Genomic DNA, 24,348 nt, shown 5'->3' with positions numbered 1-24,348 from the left:
TTACATTTATTTATTGTCACCTAATAATTTTTATATAAAATTTCATAAAAAGTAAGTAATAAATATACACCAATTCTACTAATAATCACTATTAAACCACTTCGATTTATTTCTTTTTCTTTAAAAATAACACTTGTATAGCATCCACTGATAGTCCTTTTGTCTCTGGTAATCTGAATTGACCATAGACAGACGTAAAGAAACAGATGGCGGAGAAAATGTAGAACACTGGACCCAGGCCGAGCTGCTCAACTAAGGGATTGAAGACTAGAAGAGTGACAAAGTTACCCATCCACATAATTGATAGGCCTATACTACTGCATATGTCCCTGACCTAAAATTAAAAAAAAGTTTTTTATGCACAAAAACAATAAATCTCACTAAGGTAAACTTTGTAAAAAGTCATCTGTGTAGGTAGTTGAGTTGCACCTATTATACGTCACAGGCGCCAAGCAGATTGCTTTGTAAACTGTGTTTCGTTTATGAGGTGAAGTCAAAGATTAAAGACATCTTTGTCTTCCAGAATGGCAATTTAGATGAAAGTTCAAAACAACGTGACGTCCATACTGCTGGTTACGTGTGTAGAATAGAATAGAATAGAATAGAAAATCATTTATTCAAATAAACTTAATTTAAGCACTTTTGAATAGTCATAACAATTTGTTTTTTATCTTCCAGAATGGTGTTGCAAATTTTGTAGATGAAAGTTCAAAACAACAAGTGGGTCACATGTCCATGATAAGAGCAAACCAGTACAACAAACAACTACAAGCAGCACTCGTTCACGAGTATGACGTGTGTAGATGACCCGGCCGACCACGCCGCCACATTCTGGACATTTTAGTGAGCATGACTACTCATTCCACACGACCACGTCACAGCTACAAAAATTACTATATGGTAGTTACAGTTTCGCCACATAGATGAAAGTTACCAATTACCATCAGGTGGGTCTAAAATGTTTGCCAATCCATTTATTTCCTATTTTAAACATTTTACTTATTGAAAGGCTCATTATTTCTGAGTGTTAATTATCCTTTATACATATATTACATCATCTGTAATTTCATTTACCTGGTAGTAAGACAGGCGGTATTTTTGAAAATATTTTGGCTCTTTACAATAATTGCAGTAATGTAAATTAAATGAAATCATTATTTGCGATAAATTAGTGCCAAAAAAAAGTATTTAAGTATTCCTATCAATTGTTTAGCGCCCATAACACAAGCTCTACTTAGCTTAAGTCTAGTTAGCGTTGTGTGAATTGTTTACGGTTTCTATTGTTTTTTTTTTTTAGATATTACCTCGGGTAGGAACACCTCAGCCATCAGCACAAATGGTATCATGCCACATCCCAACGAGAATGTAAAACTGAACGCGTATATTAAAAACGCTGTGAACCAATGTGGCGCCCAGTGCAGTTGCAATTGACTGCCCAATAGCAACGTACAGATACCACATGCTAGTGATGTGATGACGAACAGTTTCTGTGAACAAAAAACAGCCTATTTCAGCCGCCAAACAACTTTGGTAGAGGTAACCATCGTGGTGAACTTTCCATGAATGATTAACTAACCAAATTTTATGGTCATCTTGCGATGGTACCGTGTCAGCGTATAACGTAGACGGAAGTATTTAATATTTGTTTAATACAACAAGAAAAAGTTTACGTAACTTGTTTATTCTAACCTAAATTATTAGGGGAAGGGGATTGTCAGTGGAATTATAATCCCATTACTAATGTACCATATCAGGTTGACCTCCACGCGTTTTCCCTGGAAAACATCGTGATAAATTACTGGTGAATTTGTCATGATAGGCTAACTGACCTGACCTCATGCTCGTCTTATAATCCTCCACTGGTACCACGCCAGCGTAAACCGTTAGCGAAGGCGGGTGCACCATTTCATTATCATTCATTAAAAAACCTAAATTATTACTTATTAATTCAATAGCCTATTAAAAATCAAACCAAAATATCTTTATTCATATAGATCTACTACAGAGACTTGTGGTAACTCGGATCTATTGTTAGAAGTTAGGAGATTTATTTACCTTCCTTCCAAATCTGTCAACGACCAACACGCATCCAAAACTGGCTATGAAGAAGTCGATTGCTAAAAATATTGAACACATATTTGGTGGCATCGAAGGTACAGCGTCTTTGAACAGAGGCTCTGCATAAACTTGAAGAACTATGCAGCCCATCAGAAGAGTCAACGTCATCACTACAAGTACAGTAACCAGCGCTCGCTTTGATGATTTCGATGATCCTGCAGAAGAAATAGCATTATCTTTCAGTCATACTATAGTATTATATTGTGGAACTGTGTTTGCCTGTTTTCTTAGACACACTGTGTTTGTTTTCTCGACTAAACGGCTAAATATTAATTTCAGTCTAATTTACATATAAAATAAAGACAAATTAAGTTCCGGTAATCATGAAGACATGGACTATTAATTTTAAAAAAATCATTCACCACTGATGTATTACTTAAGTTATTAATGAAATTCAATTCATGTAAGAGAACAACATAGATTGTATTCCAAACAGGCGACACCGCTGAATACAACTAGTAATAGCAAACCTAAAATTTTTTTAAACTGTGTTTAAAGCTATTCTTTGTTACCTTCAATAGTATTAAAATACACTTACTTAATATCTTCCAAGGTGATTCCTTATTTATTTCAAGATCCTTCCCTAATTTTTCATTTAACAATTCACTTGTAACTTCGGGATCTGAAATTTATTCGTAATTCATGAAAATATTGCTATAATATTAATCAAATCAATGTCACATTTAATATTTATTTGATTATATACAACTTTATTAACATGATTTATATATAATTTCAATTTAAATTAACTTTATATAGTACAAGCAGTGCTCGCGACTTCGTTCGCGCTGCGCAACTAAAGCTCTCAAATATGAATAATTTTCTCCGTTTTTGAAACATTTTTCACTGATGTTTCGCTTCTATTAGTCGTAATGTCATATAGCTTAAAGCCTTCCTCGCCAAATGGACTATCCAACACAAAAAAATCAATTCGACCCAGTACTTCCTGAAATTAGCACGTTCAAACAAACTCTTCGGCGTTATAATATTAGTATAGACATATCCTTAAATATAGGAACTATCAATATCCATTATTTATGCTAAATTAAAATATTCGTTACCACTCCTGGGATATTCCTCCTCACTCCTGGGGAATCTTTGGGTCGTCGGTTTCTTTTTTTAATCATAATGTTATCCACCCGATTGCTCTAGCTATGTGTACTGGTGAGGTATTAGTAAAGGATAATACGATGAACATGAAATCAGGTCAGTAAGCGTTTAAATTCCTCACTGGTTTAACGACGATAGTTTCCAGAGGGGACTGTGGAACCGCGTAGTGAAGTAAGTTACATAATAATGGATAAACATTTTACCTTGCTGCTCGGCAAGAATCTTCTCCAATCTTGGATCTAATTGTAATCTTATTTTTCGTAACTCTATCTCTACTTCTTTTGAATATATATCAACTTGATTGTAAAACGCTATAGATTTAGCTGCTTCCTGCATAAAAAAAAATACGTTAAATCATGTTAAAAATGTTGAATTAAAGCATATGGCTTTAATACGTCTTTGTACACAATTATATAGTTCACTTTCACTTTTATATCCTACTAGATGTATCTTAAGATTTCACCCTCATTTCATTTAAAAGTATTGACTGCCGCCCAATTTCTTATTTTCCTTGTAATCCGACTTTTAATCCTGATGGAATATTAAAAATCAACACGATAAAGGTTAGAACTCAATCATATGTTGATTACATTTGAATGCAATGACACTTTTGCCGGCGTCATTTCTTGGATTAATTTTGTTTGTTCTTTGTTTTTTCATTACCGTAGCGTCTGTCATAAATATAAATTGATTAAACTAAGATATTCTCGGCTCTGATTATATTTATTTAATTTATGTTGATTTATTCTTACCTCTTCTTTGCCAACACGTACTAAATGAACAGGAGATTCTTTGAGGAACATAAGCAGCAACATACCAGCTACTGATAATGTCAAATGCGCATATACAACTTGATAATACGTTAGATATCCTCCAAGAACATAGGATATTAGAAGACCGAGAAAAAAGCCCGAAGATGAACACGCAGTCATTCCTCCTCTAATAGAGGCATGTGATATTTCTGATATGTAAATGAGGGAAACGTTTTGCCCTCCTATACCTATTCCAGCCACCGTCATAGCTATGAGTATAAGAGTTACGTTTGTGGTCAACGAAATTATTGCCCATGCCATCTGGAATTTAAAAAGAATCGTATAAGTATATAGAGAATGGCAGACAGTTGACGGTTCATCTGAATCATCACATCAGTATACAAAGTTTAAGATCCTCTTTCTACCGGAATAGGAACTCGTCTGCGATTGACTCACTCTTTCATCTCCGTTTTGAACCCCATTAACCAATTTTCTTTATTTATATTTGATTAACAGCCTAAAAAATAAGTTTCCGGCCTCTAGCTTTTAAAATGAACCTGTGTCTTTTCTCAGAATTTAGACTATCTCTGTACCAAATTTCATTTAAATCCATTTAGTAGTTTTGGCGTCCAAGTGAAACAGACAGCAGACAGATATGTATATAGTTTTTTTTATGTTATTGGGATGGCAGATTAGTTGACGGTTCATCTGAATTCAGTGATACTGACTCACATCAGTAGTTACATAAAGTCCAATATTTCTATCGGATGCGATTGACCCATTCTGTCTCACCTTTTTTTATTTCAACCTCAGAGCTAGCTTTTTTATTTGATATATAGTTTTTTATATCATTCGAATGCCAGATAAGTTAGCGGTTCATCTAAACGAAGTACGAACTACATGGTCACTTTGTCTCACCATTTTTTTTATTTCAACCTCAGGGCCCTCTTTTTTAATTTTATTTAATAATCTAAATTAGAATTTTCTCTAAAAACTGTCAATTGCAAGTATGTATAACAAAGTGTACTCACAACGTAAGGCAATCCAAACAAGATTGTAGCATATTTTCTACCAAGCACATTGAATGCATAACCACAAAATGGCGTTGCTATTAATCCCCCTATGTTTGGTAAACTACCCAGTAGTGATATCTCCCAGGTAGACATAGGTTTAGAGAGTACAGTTTCGTTTGATCTGAAGAAATCTGTTGTGTACGACGGCCACGCGAAAACATATCCCGTTTGACATGCTAGGAATGATACTGGAAGTATATAAACATAAAAATATATATTAAAGCCTCTTAAATGCAAATATCGCGAGTTCCAATCTGCCAGACATAAAAAATATATATATATTGACTGACTCTCAGATTATGCAATCTAGAATTAATATACAAGGCGGAGTTAGGCTCGCTTCCTTCCTGGTATTCAAATATACCCAGAATCTGTGGGCACATGTGAGACATAAAAAATATATATATATTAGTATGCTAATTATACAATCATCATTACATAGTATAAAATAAAGTCGCTCTCGCTGTCTGTTCCTATGTATTTCATCATCATCACATTGCAGTCCACTGCTGGACATTCTCCCAAGGCACGCCACTGGGCACGATCTTCCTTCTCTTCCATTTTTTACCCGCAACCCTACGTATGTCGTCGCTCCAAATACACTACGTTTGCCAATTCGAAGAACACGCCTACTGTGGCGAGCATCGGTTCTACGACAGATAACCAGCCCACTGCCACTCTCAAATACGAAGAGCTATGTCGAGATATAACACCGGCAATTGCCTTTCCATAGCTCGTTGAGCTCTCTCTTGGTGGACCAGTCGTATCGTCAGTGTCCACGTTTCGGCACCGTATGTCATAACGGGTATAAAACCTTGTCATTTGTGGTAGCGACGACGAGAAGACTTGACGAAGTATTTTTTTTTACCTAGTTGGAGCGTTTGCTAATAAATATATAACAACTCATCATTACATACGTATAAACATGATCTTGGTTTTGTCCAAATTCATCCGAAGACTGCGTTGAGACGACTCAGCCAGGCCATTCAGCATCTGCTGTAAGTCCTATGTATGCTTAAATCTTTAAAATTACGCATCGGATTTTGAAGCGGTTTTTTTAAATAGATAGAATGATTCAAGAGGAAGGTTTATAAATATAATACATGTACACCCATGCGAAGCCGGGGTGGGTAGCTAGTATTCTATAAAATATACTATAGCCATTGAGCGTTAAGAATGAAAACGAATAGTGTGATGTAATAAAAAACCTCTAATGGTAAAGTATAATAAAAGTATATACCTACATAAAGTAATGACAACCAAAGGTAATAAATAGGAACTATTTAGTTTGTTTTATTTAAAAAATAACAAATAATACATACTGCAAAATGTTCCCCAACATTGTATAGCGAAAGCTGACGATTTTAATTTCTCACTGTCCATTTTGAACAAATGTCACTTATTATTAAAAAAAATCTTTGTTAATTTAGTTTGTAATATTTCTACATTCTTATTTTATTATTTTTCCTTTCCATTAAATTAAATTAAAACTTTCTTGTTTTTACAAAATATCTTATACAATAAAAATATTTACAAAAAAGAATAAACTACATATGTCACAAACAGTGGAAAGGACTAAGTTATCGGTTCAGATACAGAGTCAAGAAAATCGTGACAATTACAATTATTACTATTATAAAAATACTCGTTATTGTAACATAATTTATTATTAATATGTTAATGATAACTAACGTGGTATTTGATACTTGGGTTTATTAATAAATACATTGATGTAAGACTACTCCAACTACCGACACTTATCAGATAAGAGTACAGAAAAGATTCAAGTGTTTAATAACCAGGTATTATGTTAGTGTAGACGGAAATCTTTATGTAAATATATATATTGATATTATAGTCAGAACTAGCTTGCCGCTCCAGCTTTACACGTGTAGTAATGGACCAATTTTCAGTTTAATCGTCTTCTCTCTACGTTCGTACTGTATATGAAGAAACAAATAACAGAAAAATCTATTTAGTATATACCGCGCTTAATAGAAACTGAATTAACTTACACATTTAAAATTTTTGAAAAATAGTCATTATTTGTAAAGATGGTATTTTCAAAATTTGTAACTTTTGAATCAAGTCAGTTTATTATTAAGCACGAGGTATATAATTTTATATCCTGTACGAATGTTCAAACATATTCATTCATACAAACGTATGAATGAATGTTTGAACACTCAAACACTACTATCAACGTAACAAAAAAAATACAAATAGGTGCAGCCATTCCTAATTAATGAGCTTATATACATATATACATTTGGCAATTATCATCGCTGGTAAAAAAATATTTGTACTGTGATCAAATCGTGTAATATTTTTTTCTTTCAACGCAATCAAGAAACGTCAGAACTTTGTCAATATTTTATTTCACATGATTAAATTTCTTAAATTTATCTAAGTAGTATAAATATATTGAGAATATTTTTATTTATTTATTTGTATCTGAAATTTTAGGTGGTGTAGTCAGGAATATTGTTAACTGTGAACGCAAAAATTAAAAAGGAGTTCTTGTGATTGCACTTATTTTTCAATTTACATGTTACTAGCTATGCCCGCGGTTGCGCGTGAATATGTTATTTATATGTTATTCTAACGTCTAAGCTATATTACTGTAAAGTTTCATCAAAATCCGTTCAATAGTTTTTGCATGAAAGAGTAACAAACATCCATCCTTACACACAAACTTTCACGTTTATAATATTAGTAAGATTTGTTATTATAATGAGGTTTTTTTTATATTATTTTATATGTACACTGTTAACAAATTAAATGAAAAGTGTTGTATGTCGGGGGCAATAGAAAAATCCTTGTTGGATAGTTCACAAATGTAATCCAGTGGAATGAACATTTACTACTTTTTATATGAATTAGATACATGGTTCAATATCCAACAGTGCTTAATTAATATATTTAATTTAATAAAATTAGATAAGATAATTAGATTATTACATTTAGAGATAGTTATAAATTTTTATTGTTCAATGTCTTCAAGATAATATCTTATTTGCTGCCACGTTGTCAAATTTACGTGGCAGTAAATATATTTAGGGATCACACTCATACGTATTGCGAATCCTTTCCCCTTTTTTATTTTCTTATTAATTTGTAAAATTTATCTACCATTTTTTACCATAATGCCCATTATTTGAAACATTATTGTTGCAGAAAACATGGCATAAACAAATATAGTACTGACCTAACTTTAGAGGAGCAGCATTTGAACCATAAAGAATGGTTACCAGTCTACCAGTAATTGAAATGGCAAAGTAGCTGATGACTTAATGGTGAGCCGCAAATATCTCCTATATGTATCTCACTCATCTCTTTTTCAAAAGAACGCCTACAAATTTTATATTAGCAATTTGACTAATCTTCCACACAAATATAATATAGCGTCAGGTTCATCGACTAATGAATGCATTCAGTATCAATCGCGAACATTCTTATATAATACTTAGTTATATAGCTCCGTATTCCAAGTTTTTTTTATAGTTTTCTTTTTACCTATACACAATATACCTATACAAAATAAAACTACCATATCCATTTTTATTGAATATGCCACTTTTACATCTCAGGTATTTTTCTATGTATTAACCATTCATTCATATATTCATTCATTCATAATTTAAGAGCTACGCTCTTGTCGGTGGAGCTATTGCATAACCATAATCATTTTAATTTTTTTATATTTAATTTACTGCTAAAATCTTATTTCCGTACTATACCCTTGGAAATACCGCTGAATTCATTCAGAATTCTGAATTGCCCATAAGCATCCTTTTGATTCTTAAAATTATTATTAGTAATGGTAGTAGGACATAAATCTCTAATCACTGCTAAAAGTACAGAAGTTTCCTAGAGCAGTATGATTAAGGAAATAATTTTACGAAAGAGTCTCTAAATTGGTATGTAAATAATATGATATGCAGTTTTTTGTCAATTCTTTTATTTTACAATAAAAAAATCTTAATCTAATATTTACACTGTTTCTTTTCATTTATGACTTAAATCAATGTTTTCATACCGTCTCTCATTCTAGCTATTAATCTATCTTTACGTCCCTTACGGACTAGGCAGAGAGAATTTTCATTCGAAATTATGATTTTTATGATTAATACTTATTCGGTAACTATAAATACTTTGTTTACTTAATATACAATATCTATCATCTGTTTAGTTTGTTACAATAATTATTATTATAAATTGGCAGTGTTAATTAAATTAAATGAAATATTATCATAATCATACATCACAACATTTTTGTTGAAATACTTAAAAAACAAATTAACTGTTTCATCAATGGACAAAGAAAATGTTAAAATGAAGTGACAGGTAAAAAATACTTATTTTTTTAAATTATATTTGATAGTGGCACGTGATTTTTTCTTTTATACGCTGGTATATTTGTTTTATTTTTCAAATGTCACAACATTTAAACAATTAACACTTTTTTATGTTGTCAAATAACTCTGAACTCACATTTGAGTTATATTTAATTATTTTTATTAAGTTATCATACGTTTTAATCGGTATTAAGAAAGTTTATTCGAACCCCTTGATTTCATCCAACAAAGTGATACCATGACACTACTTAGCAAAGACCCTAGCAACACTAAAACTCCACCCCATAATGCTGCTGATGATGAAATACAAAATCCAGTCGGCTCCGAAGGCAGGTCTTCAGCGAATACTACTCTCAAACCTTTACTGATTGTCGTGGATGGCTCAATAGTAGAGTTACCCACATGAATAATATCTCTTCGTCTCCTCCTAGGTTCGATGCTTCCAGGTAGGGGACATACATCACAGTCGGTCTTACATAATTCCACATCACATTGGATGATCAAATCCATTTCATCAGGGAACTTGAAAGCATTGAAGAATGCATATGCAATGATGGACGCTCCTGTGTTTCCTGTCTCTCTAGTCTTCTGGAATGCACCAAATAGTTTAGGTTTAAGCACACAACCGTTACTGTCTGTTAGTGGTACAATATGATTACTTTCAGAGTCACGAGCAACGCATTCTCTTACTAAGATATCAAAACCAGCATCACCAGTTACAGTAACGACCAATGTCATAATTTCACCAATTTTGACCAAACCGTTCGCTTCTGGAGCAAATGGACCACGTCCTATTTGGATGTCTAATCGGGCCATAGCAGTATCGCCACTGAAGTTGCTGGTGATCTGATTTAACATGCCAACACTAAGCGAGGAAACTAATTGCTTGGTAAGATTGCCTTCCCACAGGCATCTTACTCGACGAATGTGATCCCAAACTTCCTGGATACCTGGTTCATTCTGAAGTACCAAAACGTTTTCTAAATATGCCTGACCTTCATTCTGGAAGTCGCTGAAGAACCTCGTGCCACAAGTGTTTAAACTGACAGTGAAAGAATATTTGATCTGATTGGAGTTTTCCCGTACGTACACGCAGTCAGGTTGGTTGTAATGATCTTGAGAGTAGATGATGCCATTATAAACTTTATTGAACTCAATGTTGATTGTCATCATGTCTTTACCGCAATCAACAGTGATGGCGTGAATATGTGGTGGATGACGATTATCATCCTCGGTTGAGGAGGAAGAGCTTCCATCTCCGATGTCTGGTCGTGATGGTCGCTGTGGTTGGGACGGCACTTCAAAAGGTGACTGTGTGTTTTCATCTGGTTTGTAGGGAGGAGAGGTTGGTTGACTGGGTTGGTAACTGGATTGAGGCGGTTGATACGATGGCTGGCTAGGTTGATAAGTTGGTTGGCTAGGAGGTTGGTAAGTGGGCTGATTGGGTGGTTGATATGTGGACTGACTAGGAGGTTTGTAAGTGGGCTGATTGGGTGGTTGGTATGTAGACTGACTAGGAGGTCTGTAAGTGGGCTGACTGGGAGTTTGATATGATGGTTGGCTGGGTGGTTGATATGTAGGCTGACTGGGTGGTTGGTAAGTAGGTTGGCTGGGTGGTTGATATGTAGGTTGACTGGGTGGTTGATAAGTAGGTTGGTTAGGTGGTTGATTCGGTGTTTGATAGGATGGTTGGTTTGGATTGTAGGTTGGCAGACCAGGTTGATACTCAGGTTGACTTGGTTGATACGATGGAGAGCTAGGCTGGCTTGGCTGGTAAGGAGATTGTGTCGATTGTGAAGGTTGATATGCAGGTTGAGTTGGTTGACTTGGTTTATAGGATGGTTGACTCGGTGAATACGGTTGGTCTGGTTGGCTTGGTTGATTAGACGGGTATCCAGGACTGGTGTATGGTGGACTAGTAGGCGGTGGTCCTTCATTGTAAGCTGGTGTAGGCCGGGATCCACTTGGTGGGTATCCAGTTGGTGGTAAGTAGCTAGCTGGTTCAAAAGGCCGTGGCTTCTCAGGTTTGCCTCCAAAGTATTGACGCGCTGAAATTAGTAAAAAAATATATTAGAATGCTTAACAAAAATGTTAATAGTTTGTGCTAATATGAACTGTGTCACTGTGTTATATACAGTGCTTTTTGACATAATGTGCAAATTTTACACCCCTTTTATTGCATAGTGCTTTGTTTAGTGGACACAGTGTAAAGTACTAAAGTATAGTGTTATAAAGTAAAATATAAATTACGTAATTTGTATAATGCACTTAGTGACACTGAAAAGAATTTACACACAATTATATATGTTTTTATAATTTATTGCATAAAACCATATTTATATTTAGATAATAAATCAGAGAAAACGATTAAATAGAAAAACTTATAACGAAAAGTTTATATTCAATGCTGTAATCTTCGACTGATATGTGTGTAACTATAGTACCAATAAAACATAATAATAATAATAGTCAACTAATTTTATGTAGTTTTACACATTGTTTCCATATTTACTGCATCTCAAATTATTTTTAATAAATCATAAAAAAATGCTAAGAAGTAGTTTATGGAGACAATAACGATAACGACAATCACGAAAACTTACGGTAAATTGTTTAGTCTAATTTAAATTACTTGTTAATATTATTTTAATTATCTAAAATTATATATTACTCTGTACTTATTAATAATATGGATTTTTAAATAAGTATACGTTTACACAAATTATTAAATTATACCAAATCTAAAATAAATGCCTCTTATTTTCTTACAGTATACATAACAAATTCAGAATCTTCATAAAAATCAAATTCAAATTACAACTCAACAATGCAGACCTTTCCTATTTTTCTGCTGATACAACCCCTGTATCCACTGCAGTAGATTGGAGACCATCTCATCTGCGTCTGCCTGACGTGCTGACTGCAGATCCGCTGAAAACCAGTTCATCATCAGGAACAAAATCACCAACGGTGGAAGAAGCCATCACCGGCTAATAACTGCAGCTATAGCATTAGCCATAAGATGTTTTAGGAAAGCTTCGAATCAACAGATTAGTATGAGATGAATTGACCTGAATCAATAGGCTAAACAATTAGGAAATACATTTATAAATGAAAAGGAACAAAGTATGAAGATTTATGATTGAAATATGATAGTTTACTAGGGTTATCAATGTTATATCACTTATAAGGCATACGCAAATATTTATCATTTGTTAAATTTTAAATCATACTGAACAGCAAAAGTAATGTTTTGTTAATTTGACAAATTTATTAATGATTATTATTCTAAAACTTGTTACTTTAATTACAAGCCCTCTTAGTATTTATGGTTAAATCTCTATCAATGTACAGTTCTTTCAAGATATTACTTTAAATTCATATGATAGATAGTTGATATTTTGCATAAAATTAAATAACACATTAACATTGATTACCAATAAATCTGTTATAAATTCATATAATTGACATAAACCAAATTGTCAAGAAACATGCATATGACGACAAAATTGATAAAATGATAGAACAATAGAAGAACAACGAGAGAAAAACATGCAGGTTATGACAAAGTAAAAAGAAACTTGTTTAACAAGAAGAACACTGATAGAACATGCAGATTACAACAATTTTTTTCTATTACGATGGAGGAAAACTAGCCTACGGCCCATCTGATAACGGTCACCGTAGTCTATAGATGCCTGAAACACCAGGGTTGTCGCGCTGCCATCCCTTAAGAAACCTTAATATACCCTTCTTGAAAAACCCCATGCTATAATCTTACGAAAATAAATCTTAGTTTATTTTAGAGAAACAAGACGCTGTAAATGAATAAGTAGTAATAGAATGTTAATAATAATTATAGAAGCTGTATATTATTCCAAATATAAAACAATATTGTTACAACTTATATTACGGTATATTATTATATACAAAAAGCAAATAGTATGGTATTATTAAGTAAATTTTATATTAAGAACTTGTAGCAAGAAATAGTATAACTACATAAGAATAATAAACTATTTGGTAATTATCAAAATAAATTATTTACTTCGTCGTAAAGGTTAACAGTGAAGTAGAAACCTTCAATAATAATCAGCCTCAGTGGAATCGGTTAACACCACCGCCTTACTTCAAATGGTGGTAGGTTCATTTCCTCCCACAATACGAATATTTGTATTTATGAGTTTGATTGTTTGTGTTGGTGTGTTTTGTTATTATATATGTATTTACAAAAAAAAACTATCAGTTGTCTCGTACCCATAATACAAGCCCTGCTCGGCTTCGCTACACTACAATTCCATAGTTTAAGACTATAAATGTCTTAAACTATGGAATTTTGTTTTCCTTACACATAAATTATTCAGAAATACACGATAAGTTTTTTTTATATTTATAATAATAAAGTGCTAGCGTAAAAGTATTGCCACCTACCGACCAAATTTCAGAGCATTCAGGACTGTATTCAAAATCCAGTCGTTTAGGATGAGTTACAAATACACCTAGATTAGAATTATATGTACATATTATTTTCGAAGACAATATATATATTTACATTCAAACATAAAGCATTTACACCATATATCTTAATTTCAACTTTTAAATTGAGATAGTTTCTATGCAAAATTATTAATTTAAATCACAGGAATTTATTTCCCAATAAAAAACCGTTCCTTGGTGTATGTTTTAGTTATGAAATGCATCACTTGACAAAATTTTACGTCTCTAACCACTGTGGTTTTAGTTGTGTGTTGATAAATAAGTCAGGGCAAACGATTTTACATATGTACATAGAAGACAGACATCACATAGTACAGGCCTACCAACGGCCTATGTGTATTGGCAGTTCTACCATGATGTTACGCCTTTTGTTAGACGACATGATATAATAGAGTCAATATTAAACTGACCTTTTTTATGTTTATATTATCTTTCTAATGCTAATTTAAAAACTAAACGTATAACAGTTTATGCAATAACGCAAACTGTGGATTTTGTCACCTCCAGGCTCTGTAATGAACTTGACCGGCTTTTTCTAACATTTATCGATGATAAATATCATAAACAACTTTATTGATTTTCTTTTATTGACTATAATGAAATGGCGCGCGTATATGTTTAGCAGACATCCGAAAACCATATATTGAAGAAGTACCTATCTATGGCTACAATGAAAAGAGGCACGCTACTGACTACCTAGCTGACTTATGTCAATAGGGACATAATGGAGTTGGGCCTGTCAAATGACGATTCTTATTACCAATATATGGCGCCTCAAGATTCGAGAAGCCGACGTAACGGGAAGAGGAGAGTATAAATAATAATGGAATGGTGGCGGCGCAATAGTGGAGGAAGATATGAAGAGAAAGAAATCAGGTTATTTAGCCCCTCGTGTTAAAGTCAACACGAATTAACCACGACGCTTTTCAGGGGCGACCGTGTGGAAGCGATGTGTTACTTGCCCATATTACTAATAAACTCCTCCTGCACCATCTCAGTATTATACTTTAAAAGCGAATGTTTGTCTGTCTGTTTATTATATTTTCATGACAAAACGACTGATGAGTTTTAATGGAATTTGACATTAAGATAAATTAATGTCATATTTTATATATTTTTTTTATATACTATATGGTGGCAAACAAGCACACGGCCCATCTGATGGTAAATGGTTATTTTGGGCCCAACATGTCACGTGCGCGTTGCCGACCCTCCCTTAATATACCCGTCTTGAAAAACCCCATGCTGTAATATAAAAAGTAAATGTTATTTTGCCCAACAGGTCGTTGTCTCCTATTCTATAAAAAATCATTATTATTCGAAATAAAACATACTTAAGGGATACAGGTATAAAAAAACTACCATATCTTTTTAGTTCGACTAAATTACACAGAGCCAAATAATGCCGGACAAAGATTCTGACACAGATTTTTATATTATAGAAGCTTAATAGCGAATACGCAGGTTTAGCACGGGTATTTTAACAAATTTACACAAAACCTAATAGAACTACATACCGTAAATCTTTTCTCAAAAATCACTCTGTAGATGGACAAAAATCGGTTCAGTAATTTTTGAAACCTTTTATTTCTGGTTTAGGAGAACTTTGTTTTACAATATATTTAAATTATACATAAAATAATACTCATAAAATACAGTATTTCTCATAAAAAAGTTCCTATTGTGCGGGGATCGAACCCGCTGTTAAATTAGGTGTACTCGACTACTAGACCATCGAGATCATCAGTCACTTGACCTGCATATTTTAAATATCTGCCAATGACGACATCATAAGTATTGGCCAGTTAAAGTTCAGCATATTATGAAATAATTCAATAACTATTTAACAAAAGGGCCTTCATATATATCGCAATAGTCATTTGAAATAACACATTGTAATTCTACTAATATTATAAAAGTTGTTTTCGATGCATTGAAGTATATATTTATTCCTAAAGATAAAAGGTAAGGTAAGGATTGTATTACTAACTAGCTGTACCCGCGACTTCGTCCGCATGGAATTTAACTTTATTTTTCTAAAATAAAAGTAGCCTATGTTACTCTTTATTACATCAGCTACCTGCCAAAAAAAGTCCCGTCAAAATCGGTCCAACCATTTCAGAGATTAAATGGAACAAATAGACAGACAGACAGACAAAAATTGTAAAAAATGTTATATTGGTGTATGTACAGTATATAAATACGGTACATACACCAATATAACATTTTTTTATATGCATGTAGTAAAAATCGGTTATTTCCATATTACAAACAGACACTCCAATTTTATATATATGTATAGATGTTTTTTATAATGTGTAGATATTCCTTTATGACTTAGATATAGTACGAGTATGTTTAATCTTGATGGTCTTGATAGTCCAACGATTTAGCACACCGCATTATTTCCGATACTCGCAGATCTGATTCCTCGCACGATGCAACTATTTGTATTCATGAATATGATTGTTTATATCGGTCTGGTTGTTTCCTATATATATTGTGTAAGTATTTACAAAAAAAATGTATTTAGGTACTAGAAGTTAGATAATTAGCCCACAGTTGTCTAGTAATTAAAACAGAAGCTCTGCTTAGTCTGGAAGTAGATGACGTTTTGTGTATTGTCCCTGTTTTTTATTGTCATCTGTGTTAGTACTTAATACTTTGCGACTGTAATTACTGTAACCCTTTATATATACCATATAGAAAGAAAGAAAGAAAGAAAGAAAATTGTTTATTTGGTACACTGAAAATAATTTTTACATTTTAATTTACATTTTTATATTAATAATTACAGTACCAAATAGGTCTCCGCTCAGCATATGTCGTGACGGGGTGCCGCGACGCTGGTTTTCAGCGGATACCTTCATATATAATAAATATAATAAAATAATAATAATACACATATATATAAGCCTTTTTTCTTTTGCGTAGTCAGGTAAAAACGAACGTTTCTACTGTATATTCGTGTGCGATTATATCTTAAAATAAAACAAATATAGATACCTAATATTTGCTGATGTATATACGTGTACACTTGGTGTAACAATATCATAAATAACAATGTCTAGACATGTCTGTAACTTATGAGGATCCCATCATACTATATTACATTTAGATAATATACAGTGATAAAATGAATAACACAAGAAAGAAAAATAATTTGCCAATGGTAACGAATTATGCGTACCACGGACAAAACACGAAGCCGTAGTGGCCGTAGTGCAGTTTATGTACCTATCTATGACTGTTGCCACTTACCATCAGACCGTCAGCTTGCTTGCCATTCCGATTATCTTATCTTAATCTTAATAATATATTATAAACGGGAATGTTTGTTAGTATGGATGTTTGTTACTCTTTCACGCAAAAACTACTGAACGGATTTTGATGAAACTACAGCAGGAGCTTATGAGAATAACATATAGGCTAAATTTTTTATTGAAATGTATCACGGGTAAAACCGCGAGCACAGCTAGTTTTATATAAATGAAAAGTGCGACGGGACAGTATAAATCTGACTTCTGAGTTGGTAATAAGGATACGAAAGTTAATAGTATAATTATAGTTAATATTAAAAATTATAGATAATATTATTATGTATCTATATACTATTATTACTATCCTATCTAAATTTAATTTTAACTCTACTTTAGATTACAAGAAATCATGCAATGCTGCCATGCAGCTGCGTGGCGGAATTTGTCCAATGCAAACTTACAAACATATTCGCAAAGAAATTTGTAATATTTACAAAACAAATTTTCGCAAACAGTACACAAATAGATTAGAATTTAAAAATATATGTCTAATATTAGACTATAAATAAAGAAATATGACCAATAGAAGCGTGAGGAATGAAGTTAAATATTGTAAAGTTAGTCAATGATTATTTGAATAATTAAATTGCGTAGCGCATTTTGTTGACACTCTGTGTACGTACCATTCCTATTTCTAGGCTTGCGTGATTCTGTAAGAATATATTTTGCAATTATTAAATCTGTAATTGTTGTTTATACACTTTCCTAAGTAAGTATATTAATTATCAATTTATTTACATAACCTAATTGTACAACTAAAACTTAAAAAATATAATATAATGACTAAAATATATTATTAAAAGGGGTCCCTTAAGGCAACGTTCCGAAGATACTGGCAGCGTTCCCTCTTTGAATAGCTAGACAAATTCTTTGTCCAAGGTAGCTGCCAGCTCTTCGGTCTTCTGTGATGTTTTGCAATTATTTCTAAAAATATAGATTATTTACATGTATACAACTTCTCTTCTTAATCGTCATAAATCATTTCAATATTTAATTGGACTGTAATTAATTTCAGTTAAATAATTTATATTAAAATTACTTCTTTATATTTTATAAGATAAATATCAGTTTATTTATTTAATACAGGAAAATGAATTTGCAAATATATTATGAAATTTACTATGGCCTTATCAAATTAAAGAATTACAATGAAATGAGACTATTAATAATCTTATTATTTATATTTATTTATTATGAATTATTATACATACTGGTAAGTTATTATAGTTAATCTTATTCCAATAAATATGGATATTTTATATGCTGTCCTTATAGCACATAATAAGTCAGTCTATGAAATACGCTTAGAATTTCTATAACTATATTTTATTTTAAGAATCTAAGAGTATAAGAGTAAAAAATAATGTATATATTATAAACTAAAGTCCAGTTAAACAGAGTATAAAAATAGAAATAAAGTAGAGTTCACTTATGATTTTGTAGAATCTAACCCCTATTTACATGCATTTTCCTGATTAATATATTATATATACACCATGCACTGTACAAATTATTTAGGACATTAATATAAATATATATTGTACATTAATTTAAATATTAAAAAATAATAAAGTATACAAATACAAGTGTTTCAAAAGAATTTAACTGAAACTGTTTAAATAATTTACTAATTTATTTATTTTTACATTAAATATTGATTATTACACAAAATGTTATATTTTTAAATATGTGTATAATGAACGTTAATTATAAATAAATCATTATAATTTAAATATTCATTCACTTACGGAATCTAGACTGCGTGTCCGCTGCGCTTGCGCAGACCACCAGCGTTAGCAAAATAGCGCCAACGCACCACCGCGCCATCTGTAGGAACGAAATAGAAATCAAATAAGTACATTAAATACAAATAACACAATCTTTTAGATATATTACGAACATATATCATCAAAATATAATGCAGATCAGCATATATCAACAAAAATATATCATCAATCTCATAAAGAGTTAAATAGGTTAAACACAGGAGTTTTCCATGAAATATTGGCAGAGCCAGCTTCCGATGCAGCCAAGTTATTGTTCTGGCTGGTATCATATTAGTTTAAGATTTTTAAGTTGATTTTTCTAAGTTTTTTACTCGGTATAGGTTACAAAAAATAACACATTCCTATTTCCAATGCCATTTCTACGACCTTGATTATTATATTTTTGATCACATAAATATATCATTTATACAATAGTAGCTGCACCCGCAGTTTCACCTGCGTCAAATTTTAGCCCTTGTGTTATTCTGATGTATAAACTATATTTCTATAAACTTTTATAAAAATATATTCAGTAGCTTTTACGTAAAAGAGAAACTAAATCCATACCTATCTATCCACAGTCACAAACTTCCACGTTTATAATATTAGTAAGATCTAGATACCCCTGGGAACGATCGCGATTATTCGTGGTGAAGTCTCCACGGTGTTCTATCTGACACATCTTAAAGCTCATCCTAACATCTTACATTGTTGCCTCCCAGCATACACCGTTAGTACAGGCGAAGGTAACATTCCATATTCCTCATTGCTATAATACTTAGTGTAAATTATATATTTAGCATAATCTGTACAAACAGATTTAAATCGAATATTATTGTTAATGGGTACAAATTAGTTAATTATTGTTAAACACGTACAAAACTAAATGGCCCACAAAAAAAACAACATTTCAAGGTACAATTAGCATCTCGATATGCAGATAAGCACTATTGTTGCGCATGTGCAGAACTAACGATAAATCAAACGCATGGGAATCGAACCAACTACCACAATGCACAATACCGCGTGTAACGTGGGAGATTTCGTACAATAACTTTTTAAACTACGCCTTAATTTTTAAACGGCGTTCGAGATGCCTGTAAATTAAGTTGGTAAATGGGAACAGACAGGTGTCGGAACTTTTGATGTTGAAATTATAGACCAACCAAACAAATAGTACTAGATGGAACATTGTTATACAAATATCTGTTAACACAGTCTATACAAAATTATACATAATGTGACTGCAGTTCTATAATTCTCTCTGTTTACTATATTTTTTTATTAACCTAATCTGGCGTCAATTTTATGCATTTATGCATTTTAATATCTCATCCAGGCCATTCTAAAAATATGCTTGTACTGATTGAATCCGTTTTTCTGAGATAAATTAATAAATTATGTGAGGTAGAGCAAAACTACGCTAAAAATAAAATAATACGCTCTTTCTGTAAAGAAATGTGTATACCATTAATGATGCTAAATCTAATTCTTGTATGTAATAAATATTTTTTTATTTCATAATTTCATTAAGAATTATTAGATGTTAATATATGGAATCTTTCGTCATAAATGAGACGACTCTTTCACCTTTTAGTCATCTTACTAAAATATTTTAATTAATAAATGTATAAACACATAGGAAATGTTGACATTTCCTATGTGTTTATACATTTATGAAATAATAATTTGTACAGTAATCTATAGTGTTCAGTCATGTAATTCCAGTTAGTTTTAGGTTTAAATTAACTATGGTATAGATCTAATTATACTATTGGTCGCTCAGTAATCGAAAATCGACTACAATTGTTTTAACTTTCAGTAAGACTATAGATAGAGACTAATAATATTAATTTGATTTAATAACCGCAGGCTTTAGCAATAAACAAAAGAGTATATATGCGTATGTCTGTCAAATATATATATATATGTGTGTGTGTGTAGTATGTGTAATGTTTTTTTTTATTGAGTTAATGGATTTTGAATTTCAAATAAATTCTGCACATCTCTGTATAGGTGTATGAAATTTCATACTTCTCTGTCCGCGCAAGCTTCGTAAAAGGGGTAAAATATTTGCTTCACGTGTTAATAAATACATTTTAAATAGTATAATAAAAATACAAAATACAATTATTTTGTAACTTTTTTATGTATCAAGACAGACAAAGTTATCTGTCCATGTAATGGTATATATACTTCTTCCCCTTGGAAACCATTGTTGTTAATTTGACGACCTCGGTGGTCTAGCGGTGTAGCACACCGCTTTACGTCCGATGGTCGCGGGTTCGATTCCTCGCACGGCACAAACATTTGTATTCATAAGTATGATTGTTTGTGTCGGTCTGGATGTTTTAAAAAAATTATTTATGTATTCGTATCAGTTATCTAGTACCCATAACACAAGCTTTAGCTAGCTTAACTTGGGACTAGATGGCGCTATGTGAATTGTCTTGAGATTATTATTATTATTATATAATTACTGATGAATTCATTATGATGGCCTGCCATACCTGACTTCGTCCTCATCATTCTACACTGGTGTCTCGCCAGCGTAACCACAACATTACCACAGACAGATACACTATTCCATTATCTTCCATAAAAATACTATTACCCAATAGTATTTTATTCTTATTACATAGTGTTGCCAACAAAATTACATATGTAATATTCTATATAGTAATAATATTAGGATAGTTTAAGATTGCACAAAACACGAGAACGTATAGTTTAGTGCCTATTGAGAATATAGCAATTCGTGAGAGTGCAATTATAGTAAGTACGTTTTAAATATAGTGAATCCATTTTTGTTTCAGGTATTTGTGTTAGTTTTGTTTCATAGTTTTTGCGTTTTATTTCGTCATCGTCATTATATTCGTCTTTGATCTGCTGATTTGTCTATATTTGTATTTTTTATGGAACTGGAATGACAAACAAGCGGTCGGACTATTTGGTGGTAAGTGGTAACTATCGACTATAAACATGAACAGCATCATCTGATGCCTTTAGTACTCCTCAAGCATTGCCATTCTGTATAAATCGTTCGTACATATAATGATGTACACTGCTTAACTTACAACAGTCGCGGGTTCAATTCTTCCCACGATGTAAATTCTTCATATTTTTGAGCATAATTGATTGTTTAGGTTTGGTTGTTTACAATGTATATTATGTATTTCTATCAGCTGTCTAGTACCCATAGTATAAGCTCTGCCTAGTTTGGGACTTGATGGCGATATGTGAGGGTTATTAATATTGTCATGATTAATATTATTATTCATTATACACAAAACATTGAAATATACATAAATAAATAATAAAACTGAAAGATAATTTGTGGTTTGTATACTTAACTAATCATCATGAACTTTCGCATTTACATAACTCGGACAGACAGAACTATAGAAGAACAGATGCTACTTTATATTCCGGTAAGATCTAGCCACATGATCAAACAATAAGAATTAAATTAACAGAGTCATCGGCTATAAATTTGCCTTAATCCCAATCGCAGTCAATGCCTGATCTTTGTGTAATACATAGTTCTTTTTTCAAATATTTTTTAATGTAATTGACATAGCATGCAAGCTTACGGCCCACCTGATGGTAAGTGTTAAGCGTCGCATATATACATGAACAGTACCACGGACATCATGTTATTATATGACGCCCATATCCCAGAGGACTAAGACGTTACTCCTATATACCCTATAATTTCACTTCACAATTTGACCCTACAGTTGAAGCATGCGGATTGATTTTTTTTTTTTTTTTTTTTTTGGGTTGATAATGGAATGGTGCACCCGCCTGCGCTAACGGTTTACGCTAGCGGGGCACCAGTGGAGGATGATAAGATGAGCATGAGGTCAGGTCAGTTAGCCCATCGTGCAAATTCATCAGGAATTTAACACGATGGTTTCCAGGGGGAACCGCGTGGAGGTCGACCTGACATGGTACATTGCATGGGGTTATCAATCCACATTACTTACAATCCCCTTCCCCCCATGCGGATTGATTGCAGAAATAGGTGAGATAGAGAGACTCTACAAAATATACTTAGATAAATATGTTTATAAACATCAATATAAAATCAATCAGGATAAGCATGAGTGGTATTGAGAGTTATTAATTTGTTTTGATAATATTTCTTCAGCATATTTTCCTTACTTGAAAGTGTTAAGTTTCATTTGAGTATTGTACAAAATGCACAAGAATTCATTAAATCTTTGAACACACATTCTTGTGGACATTTCCTTATTTATACCAATGTTTAAATATAATTCACATGCCAACTGCACTGAAACACGCTGTTGTAACTCTGTCCCAAATTCTGTTCAACTTTAACATCAATCTGTTACATTATTACAAAGCAGGTCGCATCTTTTGATGTACGAACTACAACTCAGCAGTGAGTAAGTACGTACCATTGTTTTAATGTTTTGAGAATGACCTCTGATGTAATGGAATTTATGTAGACGGGCGGTTTCAGAGCGGTTGAAACGACGCCGGAAATAGCGACTGTAGTGGAGTTGCGATTTTTCAAACTGATGTCTTTTAAAGCACTTTTATGTAATTACTAACAGTGCCCATTGTTTCATCCGCGTTAAATTTCAATAAAAAATATATCCTATGTGTTATTCTGATGTATAAGCTATATTGCTGTAAAGTTTCATCAAAATCCGTTCAGTAGTTTTTGCATGGAAGAGTAACAAACATCCATACATACAAACATTCTCATTTATAACATTTGAACACGTTTCACATAACATAAGAGTCTGTTGAATAAAGATATTTTTATTGTAATTTGAAAGAGACCAGACTTTGTTATCAAGAATGTATACTCCGAAACCCTGCACCGATTACAAAATTCTTTAACTTTTTGAAGAAAACATTATTCTAGAGTAACATAAGCTATATTATAGTAATATCTACAAAACTCACAAAGTTAGGAGCAAGGACGAAACCAGAGAGAACCGCTATAGAATACAATTATTTTAAATTAGTTTTCAACGCCCGTGTACAAACATTGTATCTACACATTCATTACATAAAGCACATCAATGTATGCCGATAATACAATGAACCATGAAATGTTATCTATACATCTATACATATAAATAAAATTGGAGTGTCTGTTTGTAATATTGAAATAACCGTATTTTACTGCATGCTTATGAATATAAATACGGAACATGCACAAAAAAAACACTTTTTAAAACTTTTGTCTGTCTGTCTGTCGTTCTGTTTGTTCTGGCTAATCTCTGAAACGGCTGAACCGATTATAACGGAACTTTTTTGTGCAGGTAGCTGATATAATAGGGAGTAACTTAGGCTACTTTTATTTTAGAAAAAAT

At 32.3% G+C, this 24,348-nt stretch overlaps 2 protein-coding genes across 4 annotated transcripts in view; both read right to left on the bottom strand.

Moving 5' to 3' along the window:
• Positions 1 to 40: 40 nt before the first annotated feature.
• LOC131849567 (facilitated trehalose transporter Tret1-like) lies at positions 41 to 6,705 on the bottom strand. The gene is made up of 8 exons (XM_059199658.1): positions 6,376 to 6,705; positions 5,012 to 5,241; positions 3,981 to 4,301; positions 3,432 to 3,558; positions 2,657 to 2,740; positions 2,056 to 2,273; positions 1,305 to 1,487; positions 41 to 334 (listed from the first exon to the last, which is right to left on the bottom strand). Exons 1-8 carry the CDS (start codon positions 6,434 to 6,436, stop codon positions 107 to 109), a joined length of 1,452 nt encoding a protein of 483 aa, XP_059055641.1. The 5' UTR covers positions 6,437 to 6,705; the 3' UTR covers positions 41 to 106.
• A 2,666-nt stretch (positions 6,706 to 9,371) lies between these two features.
• LOC131849558 (uncharacterized) overlaps positions 9,372 to 24,348 on the bottom strand; it is a 28,573-nt gene continuing 13,596 nt past the window's right edge. The window contains exons 2-5 of one of the 3 annotated variants that reach the window (XM_059199647.1): positions 18,977 to 19,055; positions 17,852 to 17,878; positions 12,247 to 12,342; positions 9,372 to 11,459 (exon numbers count right to left, since the gene is read on the bottom strand). In XM_059199647.1, coding sequence (XP_059055630.1) covers positions 9,601 to 11,459; positions 12,247 to 12,342; positions 17,852 to 17,878; positions 18,977 to 19,055 — 2,061 coding nt within the window. In that variant the 3' untranslated portion in view covers positions 9,372 to 9,600. The remainder of the gene's footprint in view (positions 11,460 to 12,246; positions 12,343 to 17,851; positions 17,879 to 18,976; positions 19,056 to 24,348) is intronic. The other 2 variants (XM_059199648.1, XM_059199649.1) reach the window with 2 other exon arrangements.

This window comes from Achroia grisella, unplaced genomic scaffold (genome assembly GCF_030625045.1).
Source record: "Achroia grisella isolate CSIRO2021 unplaced genomic scaffold, CSIRO_AGI_Agris_v1 utg660, whole genome shotgun sequence".
NCBI classification, from domain to species: domain Eukaryota; kingdom Metazoa; phylum Arthropoda; class Insecta; order Lepidoptera; family Pyralidae; genus Achroia; species Achroia grisella.
Note: the sequence above shows the minus strand (reverse complement) of the source record. Positions and strands in the feature narration are given on the sequence as shown.